General features: G+C 44.1%; 1 protein-coding gene across 4 annotated transcripts in view; it reads right to left on the reverse strand.

Annotated features, from left to right (window-relative positions):
* fndc3ba (fibronectin type III domain containing 3Ba) overlaps positions 1 to 17005 on the reverse strand; it is a 352878-nt gene that overhangs the window by 24614 nt on the left and 311259 nt on the right. For all 4 annotated transcript variants that reach the window (XM_087993367.1, XM_043702595.2, XM_087993369.1 and 1 more), the window contains 2 exons: positions 8827 to 8993; positions 2399 to 2526 (listed from right to left, as the gene is read on the reverse strand). In XM_087993367.1, coding sequence (XP_087849493.1) covers positions 2399 to 2526; positions 8827 to 8993 — 295 coding nt within the window. The remainder of the gene's footprint in view (positions 1 to 2398; positions 2527 to 8826; positions 8994 to 17005) is intronic.

Below are 17005 nucleotides of genomic sequence, written 5' to 3' on the forward strand. Positions count from 1 at the left end.
AGGGACACCATAAATTTTCCAGGGCCACTGCAAGCTGATACACACCTTTCACTCACCAATACTGTAAATTAGGGAATTGAAGACACTCTGCAAATGATCCCTTGATTTCCCAATTTGTTTTATTGTTCCTGCATTCTGTGCAAAAGGAACAGATTTAACCCTTACTTCTCCTCTCCTCTCTATATATAGACACAGAAACAACAGGCCGCTCAGCTCCTTGGGCCGGTTTTCCCGTTCTGTTAGATTTTGACTGATCTGTTTCTTCATCTCTATTAATTTGCCTCTGTTCGATTACACTTGATTCCTTACTGAATAAAAATCTTGGAAATCCCAATTGAGCCCCAGATTCGAAAGGTTTTTACAAACACATGGGCCAGGAACAGCAGAAGGCCACTAAGCCCCTCAAGCCTATTGCATTATTCGATAAGCTCATGGCTGACGCAATTGCAATGGAGAGAGTTTCAGATTTTCATCAAAGAAAATAGTTTCTGTGCATCCATCCCATTGAATTATGTTAGCACCTTAAAACACCTTGACCAAATCATGCCATAGTCTTCTAAATTGAGTTGGGTTGTGGGGGGCACCTTGAATGCCTTGTAAGTTCACCCTATGAAGGTTTATGAGGTGACTGGGCACAGGCTATTTGGCAACCAAAGGTTTCTCAATCCTATACTTGTCCCATCTTAGCTCAGGCCCAAAGTGTGGCCATCACACTGTTAGCTTGGCCATCAGTCAATCATACCTGCAATCTGCCCGATTTACTGGGCTTAGGATCATACCATTAAACAACTAAGATTAATACATTTCTAGCTGCAGTGGTCAAGGGGGTTGGTTAGTTCAGTTGGCTGGATGGCTGGTTTAAGATGCAGAGTGACACCAACAGTGTGGGTTCAATTGCTGTACCAGCTGGTCCTGTCTTCTCAGCAACACCTCCCACCCCCGACTAAGATGTCATGACCCGCTGGTTAACCAACACCAGTCCCCTCTCTCTGATGACAGAACAGTTCTATAGTCTGGGAAGGCTATGATGACTTTAGCTGAAAATGTGTTGCTGGAAAAGCACAGCAGGTCAGGCAGCATCCAGGGAACAGGAGAATCGACGTTTCGGGCATAAGCCCTTCTTCAGGCTTATGCCCGAAACGTCGATTCTCCTGTTTCCTGGAGGCTGCCTGACCTGCTGCGCTTTTCCAGCAACACATTTTCAGCTCTGATCTCCAGCATCTGCAGACCTCACTTTCTCCTATGATGACTTTACCTCTGTTTAGCTGACACCAATATTTATTCTGTCTTCTCTGATTATTGACCCTCCTGCCAGTCTACAGAGACTCCTCCAATTTACTGCATCAAGATTCTTCGTAATTGCAGTAGAGAGCCAGAACACCTGACTCATTATTATTATTTCTGTTAAATCTTCCTTTAGCATTCTTTTTTTACGTGAAGGAGCTAGAATTGAAAGACTTGCCTGATGAATGAGCCTTGCACATCACAGCACAGAATCTCAGGTTAACCCGACCTCTCCTGTCACTTCCACTCTTCTTTTATTCTCTGGACATTCCACCAATTGGTGAGCACTGGGAACAGGAGGAGGCCATTCAGCCCCTCAGGTCTGTTCCAGAATTCAATTAGATCACGTCTGATCTGTATCTCAACTTCACTCAGCTACTTTTCCACATGATGATCTGACCCAACAAAAGATTTATCCACCACAAGTGTTGAAAATGGCAATGCATAGTCAATACCCCAGCCTTTTGTGTGAGAACTCATTCCAAATATTAGTGGACAACTTCAAGACTATGATGGATACATCCTTGTTGGGTCAGGTCTTCACAGGCAAGAGAAAGCTAGCACAGACAGTTCTTGGTAGGACAAGAGAAATAACTTAAAACGTAGAATTTACTTCTTAAAATTGTTGTTCCATTGATTACCTGGATTGGGATAAAGTTAAGAACAATTTCAATGGTTTGCAAAGTTGACACAAACTGTTCAGAAGGTTCCAGAGGCATGCCTTCTCAATGAACACCAGGCGATCTCTCTTCTCAATGGGCACCAAGAGAGTCCCATACTCAATGGGCACCAAGAGAACCTGATCCCCAATGGGCACCAAGAGAGCGCCACACTCAATGGGCACCAAGACAGCCTCATTCGCAATGGGCACTGGGAGAACCTCCTCCTCAACAGGCAAGAGGGAAGTCCCTTCTCAATGTGCACCAGGTGTACTCACAACCTTAAATCAAGCTTCAGTTGAGTTCAGGAGATGGCATCTCCGGATCCTGAAGCGAGGCCAGTAGCATTCCCATTCCAAGCATCTTCTTCACTCAAGCGTTTATGGTTGGTGGTGCCAGATGCTTCAGAAATGCCCTCCCCATGCCAGTCAGTAACCACCTACCCTCACCCTTACCTGTTTGTAGTCCAACTCCCTGCCCAGTGTGACTTGGAGGATGTAACTCATTGGATCGCCTCTCATTGGTGGGAGACCTTCCCACGTGACCTCACAGGCGGTTCCTTCCAGCTGAGTGACCCGTGGAGCTGAAAGAAACAAGGGCCCAAAGGCTGTTTATTTGCGCTGCAGCTTATGACCCACGTCTACGCTGGATGCACTAGGAAAATCAATGTGACTTGACAGAGACTAACAATGAAGATCAAACTACCTGTTTTTAGTCTTCAACTGATTATATTGCCTAAGCATCAGTTACCAACTGTTTCCTCTGCAAAACATGCTTCTGATGATTAAGTGAACAACAAAGATACAAAATCAGGAAATGTCAGTGAATGAAATTTTGAAATTCCAACGAATGTGGAAGGTGTGGAGAATTAATTAATGTTTTGCTTAAAACAGTCAATAAAATTTGTATTTCAATGCAACACTTAAGAAGAAAAATACAGGTTAAAAAAAATTGCACTGGAATAAAGTCACCCATTATGTACCAATGGAGCTTTCAAACCTGCAGTTGAAATTGTTGAATGAAAGTCTTAACATGCTGGGAGAAGAAATGGCTTCCAAAAGATTTTGACCGTTTATGTTTTGTGATGTTTTTTTTTCTCCAATGGACTCATTTATCATGGATTTTAGCAAGTTAATTGGTGGTTTGAGTCCGGGCCGTCTTTCCTCTGTCCTTGAAGCTATTTCTTCGTCAAAGCCATTGTTGTTGTCTTTTTACACCCAGGGAGTGGCTCTGAGGTGTGAAGTGTCAGTTTTTACTGCCACAACATCTATATTACAGCCTCAGTCTCCGGGAGTATCATCCCCTGCTCTTCTTCAAAATACTCAGTCTTTCACATTCACCTGAGAAGGAACCGGGGCCTGAATCAGACTGCTCATGGAAAAGACAGCACCACCATCAGTGTGGCACTCCCACTCAGCACTACATTAAGGGCATGAGCATGGGTTACACATTGGCCTCTTCACAGTGGGACTTTAACTCAACCTTCTGACCCAGAGGCAAGAGGTGCTCGGCCCATACATTCAGAAAACGGGTTGGGTCACTCTGGTGCACGTAGTGCTGCCGGGACACTGTTGTAGCAGTGAGTGTTTTGGGAGATTCGCAAAGTGGTGCCAATTTGGTCTTAGGTCAGGAATTCCAGGAGCAATGTGATCTGTGCAAATGCAACCCAGGTAATGTAACCCTGAACGCTGTGCACTCAGGGAGCCACGGGAATCATCAGGTTTCAAGAGGGTACTGTCCGTTCAAAGGCTGGGCTTGATTATTTAGAAGCTGAGAACAAACCCAGTCCTGGCTGACTCTCCCTCGGCCCAGTAGGAAGGACACTTTGATTGAAGTCTCAGCAACCTGCTATGAGCAGCTGATTGAATGTTTGCTGCAGACTGCAACTTAGCACAGGTTCCTGCCCAAGTAAAGACCTGAGACAATTTTAGATATACAGTCCCAAGGCTCCATGGTGACAGAGACAGAGTCCCAAGTTTCCACGGTGACCAGTTGTCATGGAAAGTCTGCCAACATTGTCAAAGACGCCTCTCACCCGAGTAAAACCCTCTTCTAACCTCTTCCATCAGGCAGAAGATAAAGAAGCTTGAATGCACACACCAATAAGTTCAAGAACAGCTTCTTCCCCGCTGTTATTAAATTGCTGGATGGTGCTGCCCAACTTCAAATAATGTTGATCTTACTTTGTGCACTTGCAACCTTATATGCCTCACTGTAAATATTCTCTGATCTGTATATCCTTGTTTGTTATGGTCTGCCTCACAAAACAAAACCTTTCACTGTACTTAGGTACATGTAACTCCATAAAACAAAACAAATCAAATCAAATCAATACACAGACCCAAGTGTACACAGTGAAAGACTACCAGTACCGAGTCTCTGCAATTATAGGTACGCAGTTCAGAGTCAGCACAGTGACAGGTACACAGTCCCAAGTTCGCACACTGACAGGTACACAGTCCTGAATTTGTGCAGTGACAGGTACACAATTCCGAGTCTATGCAGTGACAGGTACACAGTCCCTAGTGTGCGCACTGACAAGTACACAGTTCCGAGTCTGCGTAGGCCAGGTACACAGTCCTGAGTCTGCGCACTGACAGGTACATAGTCCCGAGTCTGCGTAGTGCCAGGTACACAGTCCCGAGTCTGTGCACTGATAGGTCCACAGTCCTGAGGCTGCGCACTGACAGGTACACCGTCCCAGGTCTGCGCTGTGAAAGGTACACAGAACCGAGTCTGCACAGTGGACAGATACACAGTCCTGAGTCTGTGCAGTGACAGGTACACAGTCCTGGGTCTGCGCAGTGACAGGTACACAGTCCCAGGTCTGTGCAGTGACAGGTACACAGTCCTACATCTGCGCAGTTACAGGTACACAGTCCAGAATCTGCACAGTGACAGGTACACAGTCCAGAATCTGCGCAGTGACAGGTACACAGTCCTGAATCTGTGCAGTGAAAGGTACACAGTCCCAAGTCTGCACAGTGAAAGGTACACAGTCCCCAATATGTGCAGTGACAGACATACAGTACTGAGTCTGTGCTGTGACAAGTATACAACTCTGAGTCTGTGCACACACAGGTACACAGTCCCGAGTCTGCGCAGTGACACCTACACACTCCCGAGTTTGCTCCGTAAAATGTACACTGACCCAAGTCTGTACAGTGACAGATGCACAGTCCTGAGTGTGCACAGTGAAAGGTATAGTCCTGAGTCTGTGCAGTGACAGACACACAGTCCCGAGTCTGCGCAGTGACTGGTACACAGTCCCGAGTCTGTGCAGTGACAGGTACACTGTTCCGGGTCTATGCAGTGACAGGTACACTGTCCCGAGTCTGTGCAGTGACAGGTGCACATTCCCGAGTCTGTGCAGTAACAGGTTCACATTCCCGAGTCTGTGCAGTGACAGGTACACAGTCCCGGGTCTGTGCAGTGACAGGTACACAGTCCTGAGTCTGTGCAGTGACTGGTACACAGTCCCAAGTCTGTGCATTGACAGGTACCCTGATCCGGGTCTATGCAGTGACAGGTACACAGTTCTGGGTCAGTGCAGTGACAGGTACACAGTCCTGAGTCTGTGCAGCGACACACAGTTCAGAATGTGTGCTGTGACAGGTATACAGCAGTCCGAGTCTGCGCAGTGACATGTACACACTCCTTAGTTTGCGCAGTAAACTGTGTACTCAGGTACACAGTCCTGAGTCTGAGCAGTGACAGGTGTACAGCTCTGAGTCTGTGCAGTGACGGTACACAGTCCTGAGTCTGTGCAATGACAGGTACACAGTCCCAAGTCTGCGCAGTGACACGTAGACACTCCCGAGTTTGCGCAGTGAAAGGTACACAGTCTTGAGCCTGCGCAAAGAGAGGTCATAGTCCTGAGTCTGCACAATGAGAGGTACAAAGTCCTGAGTGTATGCAAAGAGAGGTACACAGTCCCAGATCTGCGCAAAGATAGGCACGCAGTCCCAAGTCTATACAAAGACAGGTATACAGTCCCGAGTCAGTGCAGTGAAAGGTACACAGTCTCGCGTCTGTGCAGTGACAGGTACAAAGTCCCGAGTCTATGCAGAGTGAGACATACAGTTCCTGGTCTCTACAAAGACAGATACACAGTTCCTGGTCTCTACCAAGACAGACACACATTCGGGATGTGTCGATGCTCATCGTGCTATTAGTGAAGTGGGAGATCACTATGAGCAGCTGGAAATGGAACTCGAGCCCATCTCTCTGGCCTATCACACCAAGGTCAGGGGTCATGTTGAGTTGTGCACACCTTGTGAAGGAGAATTGGACAGAATGTGAAATCTTGTGCATTCGCCTCTGCTTCATTCCTGTAAATATACCACTCCCACATATACACCACTATCAATATACCGCTCCCACATATATACTACTGTCAATATACATAGTCACATATATACCACTGTAAATATACCGCTCCCACATATATACCACTGTTAAAACACCACTCCCACATATATACCACTGTCAGTATACATAGCCAAATATATACCACTGTCAATATACCACTCCCACATATATACCATTGTCAATTTACCACTCCCACATATATCCTATTCCCACATATATACCACAGTCAATACACCGCTCCTACATGTATACCAGTCAATACACCACTCCCACATATATACCACAGTCAATACACCGCTCCTACATGTATACCAGTCAATACACCACTCCCACATATATACCACTGTCAATATACTACTCCCACATATATACCACTGTCAATACACCGCTCCCACATTTATACCACTGTCAATACACCGCTACCACATTTATACCACTGTCAATATACCAGTCCCACATATATACCACTGTCAATATACCAGTCCCATATATATACCACTGTCAATATACTACTCCCACATATATACCACTGTCAATATACCAGTCCCATATATATACCACTGTCAGTACACCACTTCCACGTATATACCACTGTCAATATACCACTCCCACATATATACCACTGCAAATATAACACTCACACATTTTATGGATTCAAAAAGGGTGTCAAACACATTTTTATGGACACCTGCACCGTGAATGCAGGACCAAATTCCAGTTAACTGTGTAGCATTCCCTCAGCAGGAAAGAGTTAATGAGTAGGCTAGATTAAACTCACCAAAAAGACTACATTGCGCTAACTGCTGCTGAAGGTTCATTTTCACTGGATAACTCAAACTCTCTTTCACTAGGTCCCTTGTCATTCTGGAATTCTCCCATTGCAATAAAAGCTATTAAGTAGATTTGCTGTTAGTATTTATTTGTCACAAATTGTTTTGCTTATCAAATTTTAGATAATGCATGATTAATTCAAAAATGAAATTTGTCCCAACTGCCAAAATAAATTAGAAAAGTATATCAAGTCATTGGAGGTATGCAGGGAAGCAATAGATTGTTGCAGAAGAAGAACAGCACGGTAGAAAATGAACTAGAAAGGAACAGAAAGAGACCATTCAGGCCCTCAAGTTTTGGTATTCTGAGAGTTTATGCCAAATCTGCATCTCCATTTCCTCACTTGGATCCATATCCACATCCATTGGTCAGACAGAAAAATCCTGAACACCTGAATTACTAATTTGCGAGAGTCTCACAACTTTATGCTTTGCATGTAGAATTATTTTCTCCAAGCTTTTCTTTTCAAAGGCCTCACTCTGTTTCAAAGATAATGTGCCTTTCTCTCAGACTGGCCTCATCGTGGTATGGAAGTTGGTCATCCGGGCCATCTAGTCTACACTGACCCTCCAAAGTGCATCCCACCTAGACCCCATGCTATTCCTGTAACCCTACATTTCCCATGGCCAATCCACCTAACCTGTATACCTTTGGACTGTGGGAGGAAACCGGAGCACCTGGAGGAAACCCACACAGACACGGGGAGAATGTTCATACTCCACACAGATAGTCATGCGAGTTTAGAATTGAACACGGGTCCCTGGCACTGTGAAGGAGCAGTGCTAACCACTGAGCCACCTTGACGACCAGTTGCCTGGCCTCACTAGTGGACAAAAATGTTTTCCTCCCTCTACTCTACCAATACCTTCTGAAATCCTGACAATGTCAATCAAATTTCCCTCACCTTCTCTTTCCAAATTCTAGATCAGCTTTCCATCTTCTTTTCATCTCTCAATTCCTACAGTCACAAGCCAGGTACAAACTGATAGAGAGTATCACACAGAAATAGGGCATTCAGTTCAACCGGTCCTTATTGTCAATGCTGCCCATGAGCCTGTTCTCATCACAATTCATCTCATCCTATCAGCCTATCCTTCTGACCCTTTCTCCCAAATGTTTCTCTAGCTTATCCCAAAATGTATTACCAATCCTTTCCATCAAACCATGTGGTAATGAAGTCCATGTTCTAACCTCTCTCTGAATAAAGAGGTTTCGCCTCAGTTCTTTCCTGGATTTATTGGTGACCAGCTTACGTTGATGCCACCTAGTTTTAGACTGCCATGTTTCCAAACTGTTGGAACATTTAGTCACACTCTATTGAGCCTCTCTTAGAATTTTAACCTAAAATAAAGATCTGCAGATGCTGCAAGTTCTGAAACAGAAACAGAAACAGAAATTACTAGAGAAACTCAGCAGGTCCGGTAGCATCTGTGGATAGAAAGCAGAGTTAACATTTTGGGTCCAGTGACCCTCCTTGAGAATTGTATAAGTTCTGAAGAAGTCATACCAGACTCGAAACATTAACTCTATGCCTCTCTCCACAGATGGTGCCAGACCAGCTGAATTTCTCCAGCAATTTCTGTTTCCGTTTCAGAATTTTAACAGCCTTCAGTGGCACACCGTTTTCTTTCCTATTGATAGGAGCTCTTCGGGCCTAAGTCTTGTAACCAAAAAGACATACCTTTGAGAGCAGGAGGGAGTAATTTGGTTGTGTTGAACACATGGACCGTGGAGAAGGGTCCTTCTCCAGCCTCGGTGACTGCCTGAATTCGGAAGCTGTAACATGTGGACTCCATCAGTCTCTGCACCTTGTAAGTGTGGCTTGGCCCTCGATAGATTGGAATAAACCTGAGGAGGCAAGAACACAGAGATGATTTCAATAGGAGAATCCCATTTGCACCACAGCAATATCTACTTATCTTAAAATATATTTAAAATCATTTCTCTTCCCAACTTCCCAGCAGTATTACTTGGCTTCCTGTTGATCCATTTTTTGAAAAATACATTTGTTCAACTTTTGTGGCGATACATTCCCACCTTCACAATTACTCTCAGTGTGGCCCAACCCAACTACTCATGGTCATTACACTTGCTAACCAGAGACATCACACACAATCTTCTTCAATAGCTTCCTGCTTCTCTTTCAGTTGATTTTTATTTTTATTCAAGTACTGAAAATTCAAATATTCAAAATCAGGGTTGAAACAAGTTGAAAGAATAGTTCAAGGAATTATTTATTGCACAATCACAGACCTTTATAAAATTGAATGAAGGCAAAGATATTGCGGATGCTGGAAATCTGAAACAAACGCAGAGAATTCTGTAGACACTCAGCAGGTTTGACAGCATCTGAGAGAAGATTAGGGTGGTGCTGGAAAAGCACAGCAGGTCAGACAGCATCTGAGGAGCAGGAAAATCGATGTTTTGGGCAGGAGCCCTTCATCAAGAATTCCTGCTGTGCTTTTCCAGCACCACTCTAATCTTGATTCTGATCTCCAGCATCTGCAGTCCTCACTTTCGCCTTGCATCTGAGAGAAACAGTGTCAATGTTTCAAGTCTGGTAAACTCTTCTTCAGAGTTCAAAAGTGTTGGAAAATGCTTTTTATTATACTTTTGACAGAGGACAAAGCATGGTACAAGAGCCAAAGGGATTGTTATTGGTTGGTCAAGTTAAAAAAGAGATGGAAAATTAAGATGTGAAAGGGAGAGAGTGAGACATCCCTACTAACAGCAAGGTAAACAAGACACAAACAAGTAAAAGGTTGTGGGGAAAGTGAGAAAGACTGCATTAAGAATAGAGAACAGACATAATGCAGTCAGGTTCTGAAGTTCAATATTGAGACCTTGTGGCTATAAAGTGCTCAAGCAGAAAATGAAGTGTTGTCCCTTGAACTTCCATTGTGCTTCATTGGAACATGGCAGCAGGTGCAGGATAGGCATGTTACCGTGACAGCAAGATAGTGCATTCAAATCCCAAACAATTTCCAACAGATAGTGCTGAGGTGTCCCACAAACCATTCACCCAATTTGGGTTCATCAACTTGAAGGAGACTGCAGTGTGAGCAGCATAATGCAGTAGGTAGATTAAAAATATATGTGAAACGTTGCTTCACTTGGAAGATCTGTTTGGGACTTTGGGCAGTGAAGAGGTTAGGTGTTACACCATCTGCAATTGCACAGGAGGCGCCTTTGGGAGAGGAAGAGTGATGGAGGAGTGGAGCAGGATATAAGAGAGGGAATGATCCCCACAGAATGCTGAGAGTGGAGAGGTGAGGAGGATGTGTTTGGTGGTGATACCTGCCACAGGTGACAGATATAATGGAGCGCGATCCTTTTAATGTGGAGACTAGTGGGGAGAAAGTAAGGACAAGGGGAACCTTATTAATGTTCTGGGAAGGAAGAGAAGGGGTGAGGGCAGAAGTATGGGAAATGGGTAACTGAAATCTGGGCAATGTTAACTTTTATTTGTCTCTTCACAGATGCTGTCAACTCCATTAAGATGCTTCAGCATTTTCTGTGTTTGCTTTAAAAATGGAGATATCTCTTGTATCTGCATTTAAATAACCTTTTGCATGGCTCAGGGCCTCTCAAAAGCCTGTGCTTCAAACACTAGTTCGAATTCGCATCTGTAGCTCTGAAAGGTAGAATTACATTGTGTGGTCTGGGCACAGCTCCCCAGTATCATTCAGTCAAATGAAAAGATGCAAGAGAAACAGAAATTGCTGGAGAAACTCAGGAGGCTTGGCAGCATCTGTAGAGAGAAAGCAGAGGAAAGCTGCATTTTTAAAATTCAGGCCCTGTTTTTCCAATGGTTTTGAAAAAGGAGAGGATGAATTTCAGAAGCTTCTGTTCCTTGCTTCTTTTTAAGGAGGTTGAGAGGGGAACTTACATTAATTTTACACCATCACAGTTTGCAGTTGCATTTTATGAACAGCCAAAACTGGATTACTGATGGAGAGAGAAAGAGAGAGGGAGAGGACCGAAGAGAGACTGGGGATAAAGGAGCAGAGAGGAATGGGGAGAAGGCAAGTGTGAGAGAAGGGATATTCTAATTGTCCAACTTTCGAAAGCAAAACAGAGTTCTGAAGCAAAATAATTCAGTGTGCACACTTTGCTAGTTAGAATCAGCATTGAATCCCAACAGTGTGGAAGCAGGCCACTTGGCCCATCGAGTTCACACCGACCCTCCGAAGGGCATCCCACCCAACCCTCCCCCCCCACCCCCCACCTGCAAACTCCCGGCTAATCCAACTAGCCTAGACATCCCTGGACACTATGGGCAATTTCCCACAGCCAATCCACCTAACCCGCATATCTTTGGACTGTGGGAGGAAACTAGAGCAGCCGGAGGAAACTGGAGCATCCGGAGGAAACTTACACAGACACAGGGAGAATGTGCAAACTCCACACAGACAGTCACCCAAGAGTGGAACTGAAGCCAGGTCCCTGGGAGCTAGGAGGCAGCAATGCTAACCATTGAGCCACCATGAAGCGTAAGTGAGAGGGAAAGAAAGAGTGAACTACAGACAATGGCAGGTTGTATGTTTTCTCATTCTAATTCAATTTCTTTTTTTCAGATGATGAGTTTTAGAAATAGAAAACCACCTCTTTTCAAGGCTGAGATGAGAAATATGGGGGGGGGGGGAGGGGGAGAATAGCAGTGAATTAGAACTGAGACAATGGGTCAAGGTGGATGAGCAGTGAGAAGATTGGACATTTAAATAGATATCTGAGATAAACAGTGATGTTGCTGTGACCTCAGTGGTCACATATTTGCATACCAGGAAGATGGACCTTGTTCAGCTTGGAGCCTCCAGCTCCATGTCCTTGACACTATCAGAATAAATACGCATTAACAGTTACCAAGGCATTTGGCCTGAGCTTGCAACAATACTTGAACCATCCACATTAGTAAATGATCAAACCGATTGAAATAAGGGAATTCAGGGACAGAGAAGGAAGTCAGTGAGAGAGGGAGGGATGTGGGAGCGGGTGTGAAATTTGTGAATGAGACTGAGTTTAGTTTTATGTAAAGCATTGCAAGTGAGTGTCTGGGTGGAGAAGGCAGCTGAAAGATAGTGGGAGCTGAGATTGAGTGATGCAGGTTTGAGGCTGACCCGTTCAGAAAACAGTGTAACTGCGAGTGAGGGGGCGGATTGAGTGAGGAAGGGATTTAAGAGCCCAAATTGAGAGATATGGGATTGAACAGGGAGGAGAAGAAAGGTGCATGGAATGAGAAATCCCCGAGAAAAATATCATCTATAATTATATGTTGAAATTCTGTTCCTTTGAAAATGTCACTTTTGCTGGATTCGTAAAATGGCTGAGATTGATCCTATGATTGTATTTCTAGAAGGTTCTGAATTGTACAGACATTCCAGCTAAAGCTAGCACATCAGACTTGGAGATAACACTGTCTGCTTCCAGACAGCTTTGAGCAAAGGAAAGCATCCAGACCCATGATACCATAATGGGTGCTAATGCTTTCAGACTCATCACCTCAGAATAGAAACTCTGATGCAGAGGTGACTTCAAGCTATTTAATCAATCTGTAGAGGCAAAACTACAAAGTTAGCTTAGTGACCTTCCACCTAGCCCTCTGAAATGGGTCACTGGCACCCAAAATGCCTGCTCTTGTCACATGACTGGAATTGGACCTTGTGGAATTGCTTAAATATTTAGTTCTGGGAGTCTGGGCCAGTTTCTGTTTGACCTCCAGAGTAAGAGTCGGACCCCAGGCTGAGGTGACAATCTGCCTCAGACTCTCCATCTCTCTCTCTCTCTCTCCAAGTTGCGGGCTGGAAAGAAACGTACACTTTTCCCGTTAGAAGGACTGAGCCCAGTTCACCAAAGGAACTAATATTGGACACTGAGTTCTCACAAGTTTGAATGAATATGATTTGATTTATAGAAAATTCACCAAAACTTGCAGATTACAATCAATTCCTGCTCCTTTCCTGTCTTCCTGAGAGCTTGTATGTGTAGTAGCAAATCAATTCCCCTGGATTTTGAACATTTATTTGATAAATCCTACTTTTTATTTCTTTTTAAAGGTTTTTGCTCTGGGTTTATTGCAAAAGTTGAAATCCAGAAAGCAGGGTTTGAAGTACAGCCTTTGGTCTATCTCACTAATGGACTAGAGTGAAAAGGGAAAGTAGCAAATAACCAATACATTATGACGTGGGCTGGGGATACAAATCATAAATTAAACTCACCCCCACTCTCCCTTTATCTGTCTCAGAGGATTGAGGAGAGATTGGGCGAAAGAGATACAGTGAACGACTGAGAGTGAGGGGAAAGGAAGATTGTGAGAGGGTGTGGTTGAGATAGATAGTTAAAAGAATATGAACGTTGCAAAAGGGCAAGATAACAAAAGGGAGAAGTTGATAAAGGAAGTGGATTAAACGTTAGAATGAAGAAAGGAGGGAGGAGAAAGAGAAGGATACAAAATAAGTAGGAAAAAGTGAGCCAAGAGAGAATGGGATGGAGGGCAAGTAGGCAATGTGGAGAGGAACTGGCCGCCTCCACTTGAAGTGGAGGTACTGGTGTTGGACTGGGATGGACTAAGTCAGAAGTCATACGATACCAGGTTATAGTCCAACAGGTTTATTTGAAATGACAAGGTTTCGGAGTGCTGCTCCTTCGTCAAGTGAAGTGATAAAGGAGCAGCGTTTAGAAATCTTGTGACTTCAAATAAACCTGTTGGACGATAACCTGCTGTCATGTGGCTTCTGATCTTGTCCACTTATCCTCGGCTGAGGGGCACTATCTCAACCTTAATCTCATGTGTTGGCTTCTGTAGTTGACTTTCCATCAGCCTTCAGCGAGGCGCATAGAACCATTAAAAAATAGGAGGTGGAGCAGGCCATTCAGCCCTTCGAGCCTACTCTGCAATTCAATATGATCTTCCGACTCAATACCTTGTTCCTGCTTCCTCTTCATATCCATTGATCCCTTTGGCCCTGAGGTCTATATCTAACTCCGTCTTGCAAATTTTTAATGCTTTGGCCTCAACCACTTTCTCTGTCAGACAATTCCATCGTCTTATCACTCACTGGGTAAAGATATACCTCATGATATTCAGGGACTGTTCAAAATGGGAGCATTGGTGGAGGGGTTGGTGGCAGCAATTTTCTGTGGCAATGCCCAGTTAGGGAGCAAATATGGAAAGGGTGAGTGGTGATGGTCAAAAGTGACTGTGAGCATAAACTTATAAACACAATCTTGACACGACCCATCATGTGTGAAATGTAATTACTCTTCACTTCACGGATACTGACGAAAAGACAAACCAAAAATAATCAATTGGGTATTCTCTGAAAGAAAATATATATCTGTAGATGTGCTGGGAGTAATAACCTGTCTCTGATTGCGGAATGATATTTATTCATTTCACCCTGGTTAGTGACGATTGATGTCCTTACTATTATAGTTTAACTGCAGAAATATAAGATGCTGATCTGAAGACTGAGCTATCTCTTGGGGTGAAGGCTGTGATGCTGTTTATCTCCTCATGTTGTCGATACAAGATCTAGTGTTGAAATCTCTCTCTCCAATCAGCCAAATATTCTGAAATGTATTAGTGACGCGATTGAGTTTAGAAATGAAGACTGAGATTGCAAGGAATAATTCTTTCCTCACAAAAGACAGTCATGGATAGAATGCCAAACTGGAAACAGCAAGTAGGCAGTCCCCTATTAACAACACTGGCAGGAGGGAGAAACACAACCTGCATTTCTATAGTGCCCTTCACAACCTCAAAAGCACTGTACAGCCAAACAAAGAGTTCTCTCTGTTGTAAAAGCAAAATACTGCAGTTGCTGGAGATTTGAAAGAAAGACAAAGTGCTAACATAAGGTCTGACAATGTTCATGTAAAGACAAGCAGAGTTAACATCCAAGATGACTTTTTTTCGGAAACCAGGTGGACTCAACACTAACTCTGTTTCTCCCTCCACAGATGCTGTCAAACCTGTAGGATTTCTCCAGCACTTTCTGTTTTTGCTGTCAGTTTTGCATTATGCAGCACCCCAATTGCCATTAAGCTACCCTAAATGGCAATGTTTGAATTATCATTTCTTTTTGAACATCACAGACAAGGCTTGCGTTTGTTATTCATGTCAAAATCTGGGCCAAGTGCGACTTGAACCTTCCTGCCCAAAAATAAGGATATTACCATAAATCTATGAAACCAACATGTGTTGCCCATCCCTATTGGCCCTTGTGAATATTGTAAGTGTTAATTCGGCCCAAGCCAAAGGTGCAACACAAAATCAGAAACAGACACTTTACTTGAGAGTTGGTTTATTCAAAGAATGCACACACCTGCTACCAATCACCCAATCCAGTATCTCAGCTGCTTCAATGTTTAAAATAGGCACAAAGAGCTTATCAATCAATCAGCACCCTCCACTTGTTTAAGCTTAACAATATAATTGACATCATTTTGAAAGTCAGAAGCTGTCTTCTTCAGAGAATCATCATACAATCCCTACGGTGTGGAAACAGGCCATTTGGAGCAACAAGTCCACACCGACCCTCCAAAGAGTAACCCACCCAGACCCATTCCCCGACCATTCTACATTTACCCCCATCTAATGCATTTAACCTACACATCCCTGAACACTGTGGTCAATTTAGCACGCCCAATTCATCTGACCTGCACATCTTTGGATTGTGGGAGGAAACCGGAGCACCCGGAGGAAACCCATGCAGACACGGGGAGAATGCGCAAACTCCACACAAACAAACACAAAAAGTGCTGGAAAAACTGAGGAGAGACATATAGAGCCAATATCATGAGTTCAGTATGCCTCTTCTTCGCAAATGAAAGGCATTGGGCTTTTATTATATTGATTGATGATAGAGTTGGGGTGAAGGGCAACAGATGCTATTGAGTCACAGTGCAAAAGGCAAAGGGATTGTTAATGATGGTGAAAAAGAAAAATGAGTGTAAATTAAAATGTGAAAGGGAGAGAATAGGTCCTCTGGACTGAGAGAAAAGTAAACGAGACAAGGCTTGAGTGCGGGATGGAAGAAAAATGGGGAACAGATATACAGTCGAGCTCTGAAGTTGTGGAATTCCATACTGATGCCTTGAAGCTGCCAAGTGCTCTAACAAAAGATGAAGTGTTATTCATTTAGCTTGCATTGTGCTTTTTTGGACCATTACAGCAGTCACGGGGCAGAGATGTTGGCATGCTCCCATCCATCTGCTGCCCTTGGCCTTCAAGGCAACAGGTTGTAGTATAGTAAGGTCCTGTCAAACGGGTCTTGGTGAGTTCGATGCAGTGGTTCTTGTCAACGATACACACTGCTGCCACTTGGTGGTAGAAAGACTGAGTGTTGAAATGGTGGATGGGTGTCTATCATGAAGGCTGCTCTGTGCAAGATTGCAATGAGTTTATTAAACGGTGCTGTATTCCACTAGGCAAGTGGTGAATGGTGGATGGACAGTCTTTTTCTGCAATCTGATTGAGTGATGTATATTGACCCAGGACATTAGGGAGAACTCTGCTTGTCTTTTGAAATAATGCTGTTGTGTGTCTCTGTCCATTTGAGGGGCATCTCTGTTGAATGGCTCTGCCAAAGATGATACCTCTGACACTGCTGCATTGCCTCAATATTTCACTGGAAGTGTCAGCCAGGATTCTGAGTTTAAGTCCCTGGAGTGGAACTTGTCTCTGCCTTGAGCTGTGAATGCTGCTTGATAAGCCACAGGTGGCTCCCAGGAATCAGTCAGCACTGCACATACTGACTGCAGTTCAGTGGATCACCCCCAGGCAACGTTGCATGAAGGCACACACAGTGAGTGCTCACCGGGTAAGGGAAACAACTGACCCTTGCTCAGTGTGCACCAAA

This window comes from Chiloscyllium plagiosum, unplaced genomic scaffold, assembly GCF_037043375.1.
Source record: "Chiloscyllium plagiosum isolate Xiang-an unplaced genomic scaffold, Cpla_swu_hap1 HiC_scaffold_13, whole genome shotgun sequence".
Lineage (NCBI taxonomy): Eukaryota > Metazoa > Chordata > Chondrichthyes > Orectolobiformes > Hemiscylliidae > Chiloscyllium > Chiloscyllium plagiosum.